General features: G+C 44.3%; 1 protein-coding gene across 2 annotated transcripts in view; it reads left to right on the forward strand.

Moving 5' to 3' along the window:
- Positions 1 to 4,580: 4,580 nt before the first annotated feature.
- EHMT2 (euchromatic histone lysine methyltransferase 2) overlaps positions 4,581 to 19,665 on the forward strand; it is a 42,459-nt gene continuing 27,374 nt past the window's right edge. Inside the window, exons 1-9 of one of the 2 annotated variants that reach the window (XM_032210670.1) lie at positions 4,581 to 4,819; positions 4,942 to 5,181; positions 6,329 to 6,633; positions 9,365 to 9,437; positions 9,644 to 9,741; positions 12,166 to 12,309; positions 15,254 to 15,397; positions 15,676 to 15,790; positions 17,805 to 17,906. In XM_032210670.1, coding sequence (XP_032066561.1) covers positions 6,391 to 6,633; positions 9,365 to 9,437; positions 9,644 to 9,741; positions 12,166 to 12,309; positions 15,254 to 15,397; positions 15,676 to 15,790; positions 17,805 to 17,906 — 919 coding nt within the window. In that variant the 5' untranslated portion in view covers positions 4,581 to 4,819; positions 4,942 to 5,181; positions 6,329 to 6,390. Of the gene's footprint in view, positions 4,820 to 4,941; positions 5,182 to 6,328; positions 6,634 to 9,364; positions 9,438 to 9,640; positions 9,742 to 12,165; positions 12,310 to 15,253; positions 15,398 to 15,675; positions 15,791 to 17,804; positions 17,907 to 19,665 lie in introns of both variants that reach the window. The other variant, XM_032210669.1, reaches the window with a different exon arrangement.

Below are 19,665 nucleotides of genomic sequence, written 5' to 3' on the forward strand. Positions count from 1 at the left end.
ATCTTTAAATTGAACTTAGCTCCTCCTTGCTAGGCTAACTTTAAACAATTTATATCATTCCTGATCTTAATCATAAGCTATCTGGAATTTCTTAGTCCCATATTTATTTTGAGTATAATCAATCCATTTTTTCCAGTCACGTTTATATCTCTTGTTTGAAGTTTGATGCTCCCTCATTGTGATCCTTAGTCAATTGACAGAGCCAGGTCTTCAGGCTCTTGCAGGCAGGAAGGAGAATGGGAGCCAATCTTGCCTTAGGCCCTTCTCCTGGACTGCACTAGCTGAAATTCCTTGACTGATGGGATCCACAGCATGCCCACTTTACCAGCACCAGTGAGGCAGGCTTGTCCCATTAGGGTGTGATGCTTCTCAAGTAACCTGGACTCTTGCCACCTCAGTGTTTCATGTAAATTCTAGTATGGCGTCTGGTTTCCTCAAACAGGACGTCGGCTGAGCAAACTCACTCAAACCTGCGCTCTGCAAGGACCAACCTCCCTTCCTTTTTGCACCCTTTCTAAACCAAGGCTTGTTTTCATTTGGTGTGTATTAAATTGCCACCATCACTTGTGTGTTTGCCCCTTTGTGTCGGATATCCCCACTTTGGCTGTCCTGCTTCCGCCTCCTCTTTGTCACAGTTTTTTTAAATCAATAAAAAGATAAAATCTATGTAAACCTATTTTAAAATTTCAAAACCAGTGGGCTCCTAAAGGCCCAGAGAGCCAGCCAACACAAGCATCCTTGGCCTTTAGACAACACACATCCATAAACACAAGCACTCAATGCCTGGTGCTTACAGGTCTTCCACACTTCTCCAGCTCTGCTACTAAGAACTGTGAGTTGTCCTTTAGCAGTAGGCCTCACAAATTGTAATAGTCTAGTATTACTATTGGTAGACTACTGCAGTTTGTGAGGCAAACTAGGTAAAGGTAAAGGGTCCCCTAGAACATCTATGCTAGTCGTTCCCGACTCTAGGGGGCGATGCTCATCTCCATTTCAAAGCCAAAGAGCCACCGCTGTCCGAAGACGTCTCCATGGTCATGTAGCTGGCATAACTAAATGCCGAAGGCGCACGGAGCGCTGTTACCTTCCCACCAAAGCGGTCTCTATTTTTCTACTTGCATTTTTACATGCTTTCAAACTGCTAGGTTGGCAGAAGCTGGGACAAGTAACGGAGCTCACTCCCTTACGTGGCACCAGGGATTCGAGCCGCCGAACTTTCTGATCAACAAGCTCAGCATCTTAGCCACTGAGCCACCTTGAGACCTAAAGGACAATATTCCTGTCTATTAGCGCTTGCTCATCCTCCCCCATCTCTCTCTCAACAACTCCAACACTCCACTGTTGTTGTTTTACTCAGCTGTTATAGGGTTTGTATTATTGTATTATAATACTGGGCAGCTGGGCTGGCTAGAGAAAGGTCTTTAAGGAGCAGGGCACCATCAGCCCAGATGCTAGCCAGTTTAAAGGCAGCCTGCCCTCACAAGTGTGTTTCTACAGTTTTCTCCAGGTTAAGCCTCTGGCTACGTGCTTCTCAACCATTTTGAGATGTGTGGACTTCAACTCCCAGAACTCCCTGCTTCTTGTAGATTCAGGCTATGGTTATCCATTATTTTCTGAAGTAGAAGCCAGATCAGTGCTTTTCAACCTTGGCAACTTTTAGGATAATCTGTGGAGATTCTCAGTCCTTGAGGTCATGGTTGTCTCAAAGGTGCTTTTTCAAAAAACAAACACACTTTGGGTTTTGTTTTTGTTTTTTATCTTGAGGAAAAGATAAGATATGAAGAATTCAGCTCCCAGAGTTCCCCATGATGGCTAGGGAATCCTGGAACTTGAAGCCCACACATCATAATGTTGCTAAGGTTGAGAAAAACTCTGGCAGAGGAACAGAAATCTGTAAGAAACTTAGAACCAGGCATGATTTGTAGAACATAGTTTTCTATTTGTTGATCTAGAACCAGCAATAAATAAATCCAGTGAAAGTCAACATATATGAGCATGCTGAAGATCTTGGTTGTGTTTCTGACATGCTATTGTAAAACTCAGCTAACAAGCTCTGATATAGGGTCAATTAAACACCCTCCATCCAGCTTTATCAACAGCACTTTGAGGTTTGTGGCTTTTTGGAATATAAGCTACCTTGGATGTCCAGACTATCTAAAGTCTAACCCTTAATTTAGAGTCTGTTGCAGTCAGTGGCATCGGCCATAAGCCACCATGATGCCAGAATAAAAATTCTAAATGCAGTTGTCCATCCTCTTGACATGCCAAGCACAATCAAAGAAGCAAGATTCAGTTACATTTTTAAAAAAATGAGTTTTGATAGCAAGAATTGGGGTATTCTATCCCTTCTTTATTAATTTTAATTTAGGTTTTCTGGAAGCTTGTGAATTTCTTTCCCAGAATGGTGGCATGATGGATTAAGAGTCTGTTTATTTCCTATGCCTTTAAGAGGATTTGTGTTCAGATGTGCCCCTCCGGTTTTTTTTTCAGTCCTAGCCCTTTCTCCCATTGTGATGTCATCAAGCAGCTGCTACTATCACCTATTTGCATCTTAACATTGAATACAAAATATAGTTGTCATTTATGGAGCCCTTAGTGTTTTCTGATTTGATTGCTTGCAGATATTTCATGCAACTGGGTAACATCATCGTTGCAAGTGAACATGGGGTTTGCTCCTTATTTATATACAGTAATTTGCCCTGCCAGTGTTGGTGGGAATATGCTTTTCTCTGATTTCATTACTGGGGTATTGTTTGAAAGAGAAAGCAGAAGACAATGCCTTAATTAAGGAACTACTAAGGAGAAAATCACATCCCCATCAACATTGCAGTGTTACTGTAACAGAAAGCAAACCCCGCACTCACTAGTACTGATGATGTTACCTAAGATGATGGGAAGATTACAAATGACATGACTTTGAGACATTGCAATGACTGTTGTTAAGTGAATCATTGCAGCTATTAAGAGTGGGGACTTTGCAAAAGTTGTAACTGTAAGAACCAATCATAAGCTACTTTTTTCTGCTGTTGTAATTTCAAGCTAAGGGACATGGTGGCTCAGTGGCTAAGACACTGAGTTTTGTCGACCAGAAAGTTCAGCAGTTCGAATCCCTACCGCCACATAACAGAGTGAGCTCCTATTACTTGTCCCAGCTTCTGCCAACCTAGCAGTTCGAAAGCACATAAAAAATGCAAGTAGAAAAATAGGAGCCAACTTTGGTGGGAAGCTATACCAGTATTCCGTGCACCTTCGGCGTCTTAGTCATGCAGCCACATGACCATGGAATGTCTTCGGACAGCACTGGCCTCTTCCGGCTTTGAAACGGCGATGAGCACCGTCCCCTAGAGTCGGGAATGACTACCACATATGTGTGAGGGGAACCTTTACCTTAATTTCAAACTGGCACTAACAAATGCTTTTACATCGAGAATTTAAAGAGAGGAGAGAGGAGAATCCTTACTATCATCACTATTTAGAAGCAACAAAGGGGCTGTGCGGATCTTTTGACTTGAAAATCAATAGGGTGAAATGGGGAAGGGCCTAAATAAAGACATCTTGTATTGTTGTACAGATTGGGAAGATAGAACAGGTGAAGGTAATTGGCTTAGGTAATTGACAATAAGTTATGCTTAAATTGGCTAGAGGGAAGAAGCTTGAATCATTCCTCTGCGGGGAAATGGGTCAGAAGAGTTCTAACTTATTAGCTCAGGTTGGAGAGAAATTAAACAGGAGAAAAGCCAAATTTGAAGTGGTTCCTGCTAAGGAAGAAAGGGTTTGTATCTGAAGGCTTCTTTTGGTGTAGCATGCTTTGAGAAAGTTGGTCTTTTCAGTTGCTGGGTTTGCGTTGCATGCTAGCCTACAATTTAATCATGGTTTTTTAAAATATGCTACAGTTGGGGATTGTGCCGAGTCTTATAAGCTAAAACCAGTGGTGGTTATTGCTATAACATACTAAACCATGACTAACCAAAGAAACGGCAGCTTAGTTAGCTTTGCGGCTTAGGTCTGTAATATATTAGGCAATGTTGACTGGAGGTTGAATTAACATTTTAAAGGTAAAAGCATGCAAGTTCTGAAATAAAAGGATACATTCGTCCTTCAAAACCCATTTCAGAACCCTAAAAAATACACCTAATACGTCAACCTCATCAACATGGGTGATCTGGAAAAGTCATTGGTATAGACCTGTGATGGCAAACCAATGGCACGCCTGCCACAGGTGGCACGCAGAGTCCTCTGCTGGCATGCGAGCCGTCGCCTTAGCTGCGCATGCGCGCACGCACCTCCCACTGACCGGCTGATTTTTGGTTCTCTGCCACGCATGAGTGGGGTCGTGGTGCATGTGGGAGATGCAGGTGCATATGGGAGGTTGTGTGTGCATGCACAGAGGGGTTCACTCTCCCCCCCCCCACAGCCCGTTCTTGGTCTCAGGAGGCTGCAGGGAAGCCTACTTGACCCAAAATGGCATGGGGGGGGGGGGCAAGGGGGCGCATGGGGTTTGCACACCCATATGCGGGGGGGGGAATTGTGCGTGCATCCATACGGGGTGTGGGGTGTCGCGCGCACATTGCATTATGGCTTTGGGCACGCGACGACCAAAAGGTTAGCCATCACTGGTATAGGCTGGCAATGATCTCTTCTGTAATGAACCATAGTGAAATAAACCACAATTAGTATTTTATGTAAGTGGAAATAAACATTTGCAAATTAATCTTAAGTTTTGAATTGCTGTTCATTTCTCCCCCCCCCCCTCAGGATGACGCCCATCGGGGATTAGCAGGGGCGTCAGCTGTGGTGGAAGTTGAAGCAGGTGAAATAGGTAAGTGTGATGGACGTCCATGATTAGAAGTTGGGGAAGGTGCTGTTTCCTCTGCAGCTATAGTTTGAATCCTATTGACTCCAGACACCCCCTAAGAACCTTGTGTCTATGCCTTCCTCGAGATCCTGAACCCTCCAAAGAGGACTTGGAGGTCTCGTCGGGAGCCTTGTCTCCTCGGAAGTCCAAAAGCACGTTGGGAGCAGTAGGGGACGGCCTCCTGGTCTCCACCCGAAATGGGGATGATGGCGCCTGGACGCAAGCGACGGGGAGTGGAAAAGAAGGAGGACGTGTGTCTCCAGAATCAGAAGGCCCCTTGGCCGGATCAAACCCTAGTCCCACCCCAGGGAGCAAAGGCCTACCTGGTGAGTCAGGAAGGGGATTCGTGAGGGGAGGAGCATGTCAGTAGGAAGGTGGCTTTCCTTTGTAGAGAAAAAACAAGGATTCTCTAGATCAGGGGTCTCCAACTGTGGCAACTTTAAGACTTGTGGACTTCAACTCCCAGAATTCTTCAGCACTGGCTGGGAAATCCTGGGAGTTGAAGTCCACAAGTATTAAAGTTGCCAAGGTTGGAGACCCCTGATCTAGATGATTTTTTTGGCATTATGGTGATGAGACCTGTAAGGCCAGGGGTGTCCAAACTTGGGAACTTTAAGACTTGTGGACTTCAACTCCCAGAATTCCCCAGCTGGGGAGTTCTGGGAGTTGAAGTCCACAAGTCTTCAAGTTCCCAAGTTTGGACACCCGTGTGTAAGGTTGTGGTTGAGTGACTTCTGTTGGGTGACGATGTGCTATTTTACATCTCTATTCTCTGCCTGGTGTTGCAATGTCTAATTTAGAAGCTCCCCTAAAAATTTGGTATCATGTGTTAAGAGGTTGTCTTGGACCAGAGAGATCCAGAATGATATTAGTCTGCTCTCATCTACATGTTTTATTAGATAAGTTTTATTCATACATATTTAACATTATTTGTGGCCTGAGCCAACCAGGGTGGAATCTGGAGGAGAGAGCATAATAACACAAGGAATAAGGATTGTTCGGGGGGAAAACCTCAATGTAGTCAATCCAATTGGAAATATTTGTGATGGACACCTGCATTCAACTCCTCTATAGAGCCAAAGGCTTGTTGAAGAAGACTGATTTTACTGGTTCATGTTCAACCGCAACAAGAGAGGCATTTATGAGCCGCAGTGGTTAGAGTGCAGTACTGCAGGCTATTTCTGCTGACTGCAGGCTGCCTGCAATTCGACAATTCAAATCTCACCTGGCTGAAGGTTGACTCAGCCTTCCATCCTTCTGAGATGGGTAAAACGAGGACCCAGATTGTTGGGGGCAATAGGCTGACTCTGTAAACAGCTTAGAGGGGGCTGAAAAGCACTGTAAAGAGGTATATAAGTAATTGCTATTGCTATTTTGTGTGGAACTGTCCTATGGCTTTTCTGTATCTCTATCTCAGCTACATTCATGCAATCTATACTGGGTGTCCTAACATCTTCATCCCCTTCTCTTCAGGTCATGCCGCCAAGACTTTCCCATCATCCCCCAGCAAAACAGCTGGCCCCAGCCGAGCCAAGATGTCCCTTACCGGGACCAGCAAGTCCCCAACTATCCAGAGTCTGGCTATGCGCTTACTAACTATGCCTGGATCACGTCTTCCGGGGGATTCTGGGTCTCCCACAACAGAAGCCCCAGATTCGGCCCCTACTCCTGCTCCGGCAGCGGCCTCTCCTGCTCAGCCTTCAGCATCAACCACTGAGGAAGTCAAGCCCAAGGTCCACCGAGCTCGGAAAACAATGTCGAAGCCCAGCAGCGTACAGGTAGGCTTGGAAATGTAGCCCCTGCCCAGGGAAGGTGGTCCAAAGATCTATTGGTTGATTGTGTACATATGTGTCAATGTTGGCAGCTTTTAAGATGTGGGAACTTCAACTCCCAGAATTCCCCAGCCAGCTTGCTGACCAAGGGATTCTGGGACTAGAAGTCTGCACATCTCTGTGTAATCAAACAGCATTCTATATCAAATGTTCCTCAACCTTGGCGGGTTTAAGATGTGTGGACTTCAACTCCCAGAATTCTCCAGCCAGCTTGCTGACTGAGGAATTCTGGGATTAGAAGTCCAGACATCTTTAAAGTTGTGAGGGTTGAGAAACATGAATGTACAGGGCTGTTTTGGCTATGCTGAGAGAGAAGTGTACTTAAGAGACTGGGTTGTCTTTGTTGATGATGATCAGGGTAATTTTCATCAATGGATTATTTTAGCAAGGCATTTATTAAACAACTAGGTCGAGAGAAATTCCTGTATCAGTGTGAAAGTTAACCAACAATGACAAATCTTTACATAATGAAGAACAATTCTTTCAACTCATTAAAATTGCAAAACCAATTAATGTACAAATCATCCCACTTTGTCATTAGGCTGTATAATGATTGTGCTGCTTATTATGAACTTGAGCAGCTGAACACCATGGATTTTTATTAATTAGATTTTTATCCCGCCTTTATTATTTTATAAGTAACTCAAGGTGGTGATCTTATCTTATACTTCCCCCATCTCCTCTTTTCCCCCACAACAACCACCCTGGGGGGTTGAGTTGGGCTGAAAGAGAGTTTCTGATCCAAAATCACCCAGCTGGCTTGTATGCCTAAGGGGGGAACTAGAACTCTCAGTCTCCTGGTTTTTAGGCCAGCACCTTAATTGTCATACCAAGGTGGCTATTCTCCCAAATCACCAAAAAATGCTTTTCAGTGTGTAAATAGACTCTAGACAATTTGGTGGTTTACGCTCTTGAAGTGACCACAGTACTTCTCGCAGGGGAGACATGACAGCACTGTTCCAATATCTCAGGGGTTGCCACAAAGAAGAGGGAGTCAAACTATTCTCCAAAGCACCTGAGGGCAGAACAAGAAGCAATGGGTGGAAACTAATCAAGGAAAGAAGCAACTTAGAACTGAGGAGAAATTTCCTGACAGTTAGAACAATTAATCAGTGGAACAACTTTCCTCCAGAAGTTGTGAATGCTCCAACGCTGGAAGTCTTTAAGAAAATGTTGAATAGCCATTTGTCTCGAATGGTATAGGGTTTCCTGCCTAGGCAGGGGGTTGGACTAGAAGATCTCCAAGGTCCCTTCCAACTCTGCTATTGTATTGTATTGTATTGTATTGTATTGTATTGTAAGACAAAAATGGCACGTATGTTTCCCCACATGGGTAACTTACAAACTTGTTGCTTTTTCCAACAACTGATGGCACAACTGGGAGAACTAGTAGTTCATGTCTATCTGATCAAAAGCGTTCTGGGAGACTCCATATCTGTCCATGCAACCTGATTGTGACATGGCTCCACATCAAGATACATTTCTCCATTTCTTTATCCTAACTCTTCTCAAAACTCAAAATACCTAATAGTATTTCCTCAGTGAATATTGGGTTTCTTTTCCTTATAACCAACAAAATTACAATTGTTTTTGATGCTCAAGAATGACTATTTTTTTGGGGGGGGGGAAATAGATCATCTGGTTTGGAATATTTTTACGTGGTATCTTCCAGCTGGGAAGATTTATCTGTGATTTCCATTTCCCTAAATGGCCATACTAGAGTAAGGGGCACGATAGTCCAACATACCTGGTTGGTACTAGGCTGAAGAAGCTGGCAAGCTGGCTGGGGAATTCTGGGAATTGAAGTCTACTTCTCTTAAAGTGGCCAAGGTGGAGAAACACCAAACAGGATTTTTGAATTGTTTTTTCTGAAACAGCTGCAAAATTCAATTCTGCAAAATATTGGGCTTGCATGATCAACATTTTTCTGTTACTGTACCACATGAAATTTCTGCTAGTATCAGTTGATAGGACTGTCCCAAAGGTGCTTTTTCAAGAGGCAACTGGACTTTCTGTTTTTTATTTGAAGACGTTTCTCTTCTCACCTGAGAAGCTTCGTCAGCTCTGAGTGGATGGTGGGGAATGGAATGATTTATTTTGTATTTGTATTTGTATTTTATTATTTGTATGCCGCCCTTCTCCGGGAGGACTCAGGGCGGCGAACAATTCAAGGGGGGGGGAAAGGGGGAACATAAAAGACAAAATACAAATAATAAAAGTAGACAACAGTCGCACAACCATACATGTCGAGAGGGGAGGGGAACTCATCAACCCCAGGCCTGCCAGCAAAGCCAGGTTTTGATGGCTTTTCGGAAGGCCTGGAGAGAGGTGAGGGTCCGAATCCCTGCGGGGAGTTCATTCCAGAGGGCCGGAGCTGCCACAGAGAAGGCCCTCCCCCGGGTAATAGCCAGGTGGCTATTGAATGCAAATAACCAGCTGTCTGCAAGGAGTATAAATCTTTCTATTCCCCACCATCCAGTCAGAGCTGAAGAAGCTCCTTGGATGAGTCTTCAAAGAAAAACCAGAAAGTCCCGTTGCCTCTTGAAAAAAACACCTTTGGGACAACCATGACCTGGATGACTGAGAATCTCCATAGACAATCCATAGAGCTACATCTAAAATAAAATGAGATCATGCCTGTATGGATGATTGGCTGCCTTTTTCTGCTTCCCCTAAGGTGCCTGAAAAAAGGGTCTCAGAGATGTTGCATTTCCGTGTCTCGGATGACTTGAGAAGCATTTTAGAACCAGGTAAGGAGGCTATACATTTAAAAGGGTGACTGGGCTGGTATAGAAATATATTTGGGACTAAAGGCATTGGCTAGAACAGATAACTCAATCCTAGTCTTCGACGCTTGCTGGAGATTCTGGGAGTCCCATCACCGGAGAAGGGAAGAAGGGTTGTTAAGTCTGCTGGATTCTAATTTTCACTCTTTTTCCTTCTCTTTCTAAAGAAGAACCCGCAAAGCACAGGAAATACGATTACATGGCAGATGCGTTGCACAAAAGGATTCCGCTCTCGCTTCAGCGCTCAAGTCCCAGGGCTACCACAGAGGTGAATCTCCTCATTTGAAAGGCTTAGTGGCTCTCCTAAAGTATTGTGGCCCGCCAGCGGCCAGCAGAGCTGGCGGCGGATTCGGACAGTGAGGAGGTTGGGGAGGAACATGGGCCAGTCCTGGAGTCTGGAAAAGGCTCTGTTGAGGGCTCTGCTTCGGAGGCAGAGAGGGGGCCAGGGCTGTATGTCAGTTATCAGCTGCCTTCAGAGTCAGACATCAGTGAGGCAGACAAACAGCTGGAGCCTGTTCCCAGTGTGCGCATGCGCAGAGTTGCCAGACAAAGGGAACAGCTAAAGAACAGGGGTCGACTTGGGAGTAAGACCACGGGTGGATGATGAATGGCCCCTCCCAGAGGAAATAAAAGAGGAGTGAAAGGGGAGTGGAGTTTGCAGGAGACAATTAGTTCGCTTAATTGGTTCGTGACTCTCTGAGACTCCTTGCCAAGTTTTGCAGATATCGGCCTGTCAGCTCTCCAAGCTAGATAAGGTCTGTGACTGTAAATCCTCCCTTGGGAGACTTTGTTGGATGTGAATGAGAAGAATTTATAGTAAATTAATAAAAGGGTTTTTTTGTCGGGACAAGGAGTTTTCTTCGTGCTCTTGGGAAGCCTCAGTCAGAACATAAGGTAAGGGTGTCAAACTCGCAGCTCACAGGCCAGAGGCATCACACGTTGACCATGCCAACCCACGTTTTAGCGAAGGGGGGGGGGAGTTGGGATAGGTCATGTGATGACAATGTGACAACGCGAGTTTGACACCTTTATCCTAAGGGCTGAGGATTGAGTTTAGGGACCACCTGTTTGATTAAAGAACTTATTTGCATGAGTGATGATGAGTTTCAAGTGGTGACTTCGTTGAGTAAGGAGCAGAAGCTCTGAGAAGGAAGGGACGAAAGCTTTTAAAATGCAGGAAAAGTATCTGTAGATCCAGGTGTTAAAATGAAGCCCTGATAGTAACTGGGGAAGTGAGTCCTGCTGTTAATACAGGTAGTTCTCGACTTACAACAGTTCATTTAGAGACCGTTCAAAGTTACAACGGCACTGAAAAAAGTTACTTGTGACCATTTTTCACACAAGACCGTTGCAGCATCCCCATGGCCTCATTTTCAAAATTCCATCACTTAGCAACTGACTCATACTTATGACAGTTGCAGTGTCATGGGATCACATTTTGGGGCCATGACAAGCAAAGTCCACGGGAGAAGCCAAAACCACTTAACCGCCGTGTTGCTCCCTTAACAACTGCAGTGATTCCCTTAACAACACTGGCAAGAAAGGTCGTAAAACGAGGCAAAACTCGCTTTAATGATGGTCTCGCTTAGCAACGGAGATTTGGGGCTCAATTGAGGTCGTATGTCGAGGACTGTCTTTATGTCACTATAGCTAGTCTGTCTTATTTTATTTGTAAATGGTTGAAAATTTAAAATCAATGCACTGTCCTGTGAAACAAGATTGGATTCCTGGCAGGGGAATTCTGAGAGTTGAAGTCCACCCCTCTTAAAGTCAAATTTGAGTTTGAGAAACATTTTTGAAGTTGTTCTGAAGGGGGGAAAGACCCGTGTGTCTTTATTTTGCATAACTTTGATGCCAGCCTTTGAGAAGTGGTAGAGAAGCAGAAAACATCTCCTCCCTCCTAAGTACCATATTTTTCGGAGTATAAGACGCACCTTTTTTCCTCAAAAAAGAGGCTGAAAATCTGGGTGCGTCTTATACACTGAATACAGCAGTTTGTTTGTTTGTTTATTGGATTTATATGCCGCCCTTCTCCCAAGGACTCAGGGTGGCGTACAACATTAAAAAAAAACCCACATATTACAAAAGTTTTTAAAAAATTAGATAGAGTATCCAAAAAACAAACCCAATTAAGATTAACAATAACATTTAAAATTCGATTAAAATTAACAATAATCATTTATTTTATTTTATTTCATTTTCTGCCTCCCGACACCCCCCCCCCCCTTCACCAAAATGGTTGTGCATACCCTTATGGAGGCTTTCAGAGCGCTGCTGGCCGTTTTTTGCTCAATTTTGCCCCGCCCCTGGAGCACTCTCTAAGCTTCCTAAAGTCTATCCATGCCCCCTTTTTTTTTTGCAAAAAACGGGCCCGTTTTTTGCTCGTTTTTGCCCCTCCTTCCAGGAGCACTTTACAAGCTGTCTAAGGGTATTCATGCCTCTTTTTTAAAAAAAAACAAAAAACGGGCCCGTTTTCACAAAACCTTGGTGCATCTTACACTGAAAAATACGGTAACTGTAGCCTTCAGCGACTCCACACCTCACATCAAAATAATCCTGTCAGGGTTCCAAATAACATACCCATTGCAAAATGTCAATCCTGAAGCTAGCCTGATGGAGGCCATTTTGAGACTTTGGTGCTTGCTGGCAAATCCTGAATCCGTTTTTAATGAAAGCCCATCCTTTTCCGTAGATCACGGTGACGGAGGAGATGACGGCTCCCGCCACGGCTTCGCAGGACGATGGAGGCCAGGAATGGGAGACTGAAGTGGGGGATGACTTCAGCCTCTTCTACGACAGCTACTCTGTGGACGGCCACATGGATTCGGACAGCAAGGTGTGTAGGATAAGATGGTGAACGTCTGAGTCATTTAGCCAGTGTTTCTCAACCTTAGCGAGTTGAAGTCCGCACATCTTCAACTCGCTAAAGTTCTGAAAGACTATGAATCCCTTAAGACTCCTTCAAGAAGTGCAGGATGGTGCAGTTTACTAAAAAAAAATTAACCCCTTTGCTCAACTGCCAGGATCCTGCTATTGTAACTCAGCCCAGGGTGCTGAGGCTTCCTTCGGTTTGGGAGGTGGCTTTTTAATTTCCCAGAATGCTGTTGTGTTAAAGGCACTGTGGAGAATTAAGGTGGCTGCCCATTGGGATAACTCGGGCTTCCTCTCAAGCTAAATGGGGCCTTCCTTAATCTTGTGGTTTTTGACACAGCCAGATGTTCAGACTGGATTTGGTAATTTTGTCCCCCTGTCGAGTCCTTCCCAAGGACCTAAGATGGGCAGATGTGGATGTTTGATGGTGTTACAAATATCGCCGCTGGTTGGAATCTGTTCATATTTATTATTACGAGATTTAGATCCTGCTTTTCATGCCTTTCCAGTTGGTCCATCCACCTCCTATTGTCCCAACAACAGCTGTGTGAAGTTGTTGGCTTGGGATGAAGACACTGGCCTCATTTTACCCGGCTGGCTTTTGTGCATCAAGGACTACAAGAACTCACAGTCTCCCAGTTTCTAGGCCAACACCTAAACTGATAGATCAAACTGTAGTAATAGCAACAGATGGGGTGTGTGTGTGTGTCCAAACTTGATTTTATTGAGGGCTGCATCAGAGTTGTGATTGACCTTGAGAGGGGGGGGGGTAGAGTAGGTGTGGCCAGGGTGGGTGTGGTCAGCTCGACATCACTTGGGTCGGGGGTGCCTATGGTGGCATGAGCACTTTGTCAGCGAAAATGGACTCCCGAGCACCGTTTTCGGCTGCGACAGCCTCCTGCAACCTTCTGCCAGTGAAAAAGGAACTCGGGAGGGCCGCATGCGGTCCTCCCGAACTCCGTATTCTCTGGTAGCGGCACCATGGGCCAGTCCTTTACTGTTTCCAGGGCGGCCCCCATGGACCAGATCTAAGCACCCCGTGGGCCAGATTTGGCCCCCGGGCCTTGAGTTTGACACCCATGACTTAGACTTATATACCACTTCACAGTGCTTTACAGCTGTCGCTAAGCGGTTTAGAGACAGCAGGTTCCCCCCAACCATCTGGGTCCTCATTTTATCGACTTTGGAAGGATGGAAGGCTGAGTCAACCTTGAGCTGGTGAAGATCAAACTGCTGACAGTCAGCAGAATTAGCCTGCCATAGTGCCATTCTAACCACTGCTCCTATTATAAGTGGTCTATGTTTAGTGATCACTCATTCAGTGACTATTCAAACTTATGAAACACTGAACTTCAGGACTGGCCCTGGGAGCCTGGCTTTCACAGTGTCCCTGCTGTCAAGATTTGCTTAACAGCAGCCAGGAGTACCAGTTTCTGTCACTAAGAAGTGCAGTCATATGATGTCACACTTTATGACGATGTCATTTAGTGATGGAAATTCCAATCCCAATTGTTGCTATTAACCAAGGATTATGTGCTTGAGGGATACCTTATAGAGCACAGCTGTCAAACCCGCGGCCCATGGGCCAGATGCATCATGTGCTGGCCACGCCCGGTTTAGCAAAGGAGGGGGGAGTCACAATACATCACGTGATGACACCAGTTTTACACCCCTGCTATAGAGAAATAAAATATTGCAGAGACTCCCTTACAGAACTAAATGGGACCTCTTTTAAAAGTTTGAAATTCCAACCCTGGACATATTTTGGATCTCTTTCCCCTGTTTCTTTTTTTTTTTTTAATTGAAAATTTTAAAAAAGGTCTTACAAATATTTACCTCCCCTCCCACACTCTCCCCACCCAAACCCCTCCCAACCTCCCCCCCCCGACTTCCCAGAGCAAATAAAGGGTATAAATCTTTAACAAACATATTCTAAAATAGACTAAAAGAAAGTTAGTATCCTCTTTCATTTGTGCTTTAACTCCTCTTTTGTTAGGCTAACTCTAAACTGATTATATCATTCCTCGCCTTTTCAGTCATAAACTATCTGGAATTTCTTAGTCCCGTATTTATTTTGAATACAGTCAATCCATCTTCTCCACTCCAGTTTATATTTCATCTGAGTGATCCTTAAGCTACACTGATATTTTAGCCATCTCTGCTAAGTTTGTTACTTTTAATGTCCATTCTTGAATAGTAGGCAAATCTTCCTTCTTCCAGTATTGCGCCACCAACAGTCTTGCTGCCGTTATTAAGTACAAAATCAAGTTAGTCTCTATGAAAGTACAATCAGTAGTTATACCTAACAGAAATAACTGCGGGGTAAACTTTATCCTCTTTTTAAAAATATTTTGCATAATCCACCATATTTTTATCCGGAATGCTTTAACCTTCTTACAAGTCCACCATATATGGTAATATGTAGCATCAACACAATCACATCTCCAGCATTTTGGTTGTAAATTCGGATACATAGAAGCCAGTTTTTTAGGATCTTAATGCCATCTATAAAATATCTTATAAAAATTCTCTCTCAGATTTTGGGCTTGCGTGAATTTTACATTCCTTTACCCATATCTTTTCCTGTGTATCCAGAATTATTGGTTCTTTGAAATTTTGGGCCCACTTTATCATGCAATCTTTAACTAGTTCTGTTTCCAAATCCATTTCTATTAATACATTATATAACCTTTCCCCTGTTTCTTGTGGAAAATTGTTAAGTAGACCTGGGAGAATTTTTCCAAAGATTAGATATCTGTGCCGTAGTCAAATCAGATTGAGTGGTCTTGAAAGATCATTTCAGTGTAAATTATGCAAAATGGCACTTACACAATTTCTTATTTTGGATAGCTTATTTTGCCCCCAGGTAGGAACAGGGAGGAGATAATGCCTGTTTATGTTGGTTATAGTCTGATGCAGATGTTACTGGAGAACATATGAGTGAGGAGGAGGAGGAGGAAGAGGAGGAGGAGGAAGAAGAGGAAGAGGAGGAGGAAGAGGAAGATGATGATGATGAAGATGATGAGGAAGAGTCAGGAAACATCTCTGATAGGGTGAGTTGACCCTCATCTCGGTTGGATAAGGATTTATTCTCGCCGACTCCTCAGTTTATTTGTAAGATTTCCATTAATCGCTTCACGTAATTCAGATCTGTTTGTTTTAATGCACAGAGGTTAATGTTTTGATATGTTGCACATGAGGGTCTTTATCCATTTAAGGCCAAGATGCATGGAGTAGCCATCTGCATGTAGACACTTCGTTCCTGGCCTTGATTTCTGTTCCTGCTTATCACTCTAAGGGGGTTCTTCTCTTTTTCTTGTCCTTTATTTAGAGCACTGCCTCCAGCTCCAAACGTAAAGCCCGGAAGCGCTGGCGGCACGACAGTCCCTGGATGAAACCATCCCGAAAACGGAAGCGCAAAGAGCCGCATCCCAAGGACAACAAAGGTGATTTTTCTCCCAAGGCAGCCAAGTCTGGAATGCAAAACATGTATTTGTTTGTTTATTTATCTATTTATTTATCCCTTTGCAATCCTAATCTATATTTTTTTTCCGTTTATAATATAAAATACAAAAATAAATAGTGAGAAAAACACGGGAGGGAGAAGGGAAAGGAAAAGTGTAGAAAAGAAGGGGGGGGAGGCATTGTTAAGTAGACCTGGGAGAATTTTTCCAATTGAAAAGGCAATCCCTTGGGTACAGTAGAATAAGACAGTAACATCAAACCTCAACTTTTTACTTTTATATACTGGTATGAACTAGCCCAGGGGTCAGCAAACTACGGCTCTGGAGCTGCATTTGGCTCTTTCCTCCCTCTGCTGCGGCTCCATCACCGGTCGGCGCCACAATTTTGAGAGGAGCTTCCGTGGGGGGGAGGGGAGAAGAGAAGCACAGTGCGCTAGGAGAAGACTCTATGGCAAGGGGAGGGTTTTCCAGTTGTCTCCACAATTGATAGGGCTTTCGGTTATGACAGATAGAGGAAAAAGTACGCTGTGCTAGGAGGAGACTCTATGGTGGGGGAACTGAACTTCCGGTCAGCTCCAGAATTGAACAGGGGCTTCCAGTTAGGACCTTTGTGGCTCCTGGTGTTTTCTTTTCTGTGGGAAACGGGTCCAAATGGCTCTTTGAGTTTGCTGACCTCTGAGCTAGCCATTTCAATAAACCTATCAAATCGATAAAGTCCAAAATCAAAGTTTCATTTTTTTCTACCTCAAGCACAAAATCCAGTAGTGGTTTCCAAGTAGAAATAAAAGTTTTTATCTTTTTTTTTCCTTTGATCAAAACAGTCAATTTAACCACCTCTGCTAACTCCATCAACTTTTGCAGCTGTTCATCTATTGTGGGGATCCAAGTGTCCTTCCATTTTGTGCATAATCTCGCTGCCCTCTCTGGAAACTGAGAGATTCAATAAACTGCTCCAACCATTATCAGAGAAATACAGGTAGTCCTCAACTTATGGTCACAACTGAGGCCCAAATTTTTGTTGCTAGGCAAAACCGTTGTTAAGTGAGCTTTCCCTCATTTTACGACCTTTCTTGCCGCAGCTGTTAAGTGAATTACTGCAGTTGTTAAGCTAGTATCGTTGTTAAGTGAATCTGGCTTCCTCATTGACTTTGCTGATCAGAAAGTCACAAAGGGGGAATCACATGACCCTGGGACTCTGCAACCGTCATAAATATGAATCAATTGCCAAGCATCTGAATTTTGATCACATGACTGACCCTATTGCAACAGTTGTTAAGTGTGAAAAATAATCATGTCACTTTTTTCAGTGCTGCTGTTACTTTGAATGGTCACTAAATGAAATGTTGTAAGTTGAGGACTACCTGTAGCTGTTGACCTGATCTGAAAATATTTAAGACTAGCTGATAACCCCGCGTAGCCTGGGTATGTATTTATCCCAATCCTGTATTAGAGAGGGCACCCTTGTGGAGTACTGCGAAGCCGTTACCATGGCAACTCCACTGCTGTACAGTAGAAGCCATTGTAAGGCACAAGAGGCTAACTCTTAAAAGAACTTGAAAGCAAAATGCACACTATCACTGTCAAAAGTACAGTGACTTGACACTATAGATATAATTCAGTCCTTTTCATTTCAGCGGCCCAGGCAATCCAGAGTTATGCTAGAACACACAAACACACACCAAGGGGTGTTAGGGGTGTCTTTCCCCCGCAGTATTTGTTTCCAGAGAGTAAGTCATCTGTGTATCAAGTTTGGTTGAAAGTGCTCGAGGCATTCCAGAATTATGCTGGAACACACACACACATGCACACACGCAGCCATTTTTATATACTGTATATAGATGTTGCAAAATCTGAAGTGGCTACTAGGCTTCATTCAGAACCTCCAGAGAAGAAGGCTGTCAAAATGGGAATTATTGAATGAAAAGAAATCAAAAGGCATTGGATCGATGTACTTTTCCTTACTTGGGACTTTCTCTTTATCTATTTCCTTCCTTAGGCCTGAATGGTGGCCCTTCAGCCACCCAGAGCGAGTACACGGAGGTACCTCTTGGCTGCCTGGAGCTGCCCAACGAGGGGCCACTGTCCCCCAACAATGCCGGTGTGTGCCCATCCATCCCCTTCTCTTCCTTTGGAGCAACGGGTTCAAGAATTCATGCTGTGTTGCCTTTGGGGCAGGGGTGAAATCCAGCAGGTTCTGGAGACCCGATAGTGGAAACTTTGAGTAGTCCGGAGAACCAGCAAATGCCACCTCTGGCTGGCCCCAGAGTGGGTGGGAATGGAGATTTTGCAGTATCCTTCCCCTGGAGTGGGGAGGGAATGGAGATTTTGCAGTATCCTTCCCCTGGAGTGGGGAGGGAATGGAGATTTTGCAGTATCCTTCCCCTGGAGTGGGGAGGGAATGGAGATTTTACAGTATCCTCCTGGAGTGGGGAGGGAATGGAGATTTTACAGTATCCTTTCCCTGGAGTTGGGAGGGAATGGAGATTTTACAGTATCCTCCTGGAGTGGGGAGGGAATGGAGATTTTACAGTATCCTTTCCCTGGAGTGGGGAGGGAATGGAGATTTTACAGTATCCTCCTGTAGTGGGGAGGGAATGGAAATTTTACAGTATCCTTCCCCTGTAGTAAACAAATTTGAATTTCACCACTGCTTTGGGAGTTGGGGGGTAGTTTTGAGTATATTTTAGTTTCCTTTTTTAAAGGGGAGAATTGTTCACAGCTTTCACTGTACTGTGCAAGTGAGAATTGTTGACTATAAAAAGAAAAAAATGTCAAGACATGTCTGGCAATCAGAACAGAGGAAAGAGAGTGGGGTTTGGGGTAACTTTTGAACATTGCCTCCCCCAAATAATCTTAAAACAGCTGAGGTGGCACAGTGGTTAGAGTGCAGTACTGCAGGTTACTTCTGCTGCCTGCCAGCTGCCAGCAGTTTGGCAGATCGAATCTTACCAGGCTCAAGGTTGACTCAGCCTTCCCTCCTTCCGAGGTCGGTAAAATGAGGACCCAAATTGTTGCGGGCAATATGCTTTCTCTGTAAACCGCTTAGAGAGAGCTGTAAAAGCACTATGAAGCAATATATGTCTTAAGTGCTATTGCTAGTGCTATTATTGCTGTCTTTTTTTTTTTACAATTTGGGTTTGTTCCATTCCACCTGCTCCTACCTCAACAGCAAATCATCCTGCATCGTTTGTGGTTTGTGGCTATATCGTTAATGGAGCCATAAGTTGAGGAGAGCCTGCAAACTCAGGGGAAGTTGCCCCATTGAGAAGGGTTGTGTTGATTTAAAACCCAGAATTGGGAGAGGGGAAGTTGCTGCCAGAGCAATAAGTTGATCCCCCAACTCCTTAAGCTACTGCAGCTAAGAATTCAGGGGGGCACAGTGGTCAGAGTGCAGTATTGCAGGCAAACTTTGTCCATAGCATGCAGTTCGATCCTGATGGGCTTGGATATTGTCTCAGCTTTCCATCCTTCCGAGGTGGGTAAAATGAGGACCCAGATTGTTGGGCACAATAGGCTGACTCTGTAAACCGCTTTAGAGAGGGCTGTAAAGCATGTGAAGCGGTATATAAGTCTAAGTGCTGTTGACTCGGCCTTCTATCCTTCCGAGGTGGGTAAAATGAGGATCCAGATTGTTGGGCACAATAGGCTGACTCTGTAAACCGCTTTAGAGAGGGCTGTAAAGCTTGTGAAGCGGTATATAAGTCTAAGTGCTGTTGACTCGGCCTTCTATCCTTCCGAGGTGGGTAAAAGGATGACCCAGATTGTTGAGGGCAATAATGCAAATAATGGTTCCATTGTAAGCTTCCCAGGAAGTGTTGTAAAATGTTATGGAGCAGAATATAAGCCTGAATGCTCTT

This window comes from Thamnophis elegans, chromosome 2 (assembly GCF_009769535.1).
Source record: "Thamnophis elegans isolate rThaEle1 chromosome 2, rThaEle1.pri, whole genome shotgun sequence".
NCBI classification, from domain to species: domain Eukaryota; kingdom Metazoa; phylum Chordata; class Lepidosauria; order Squamata; family Colubridae; genus Thamnophis; species Thamnophis elegans.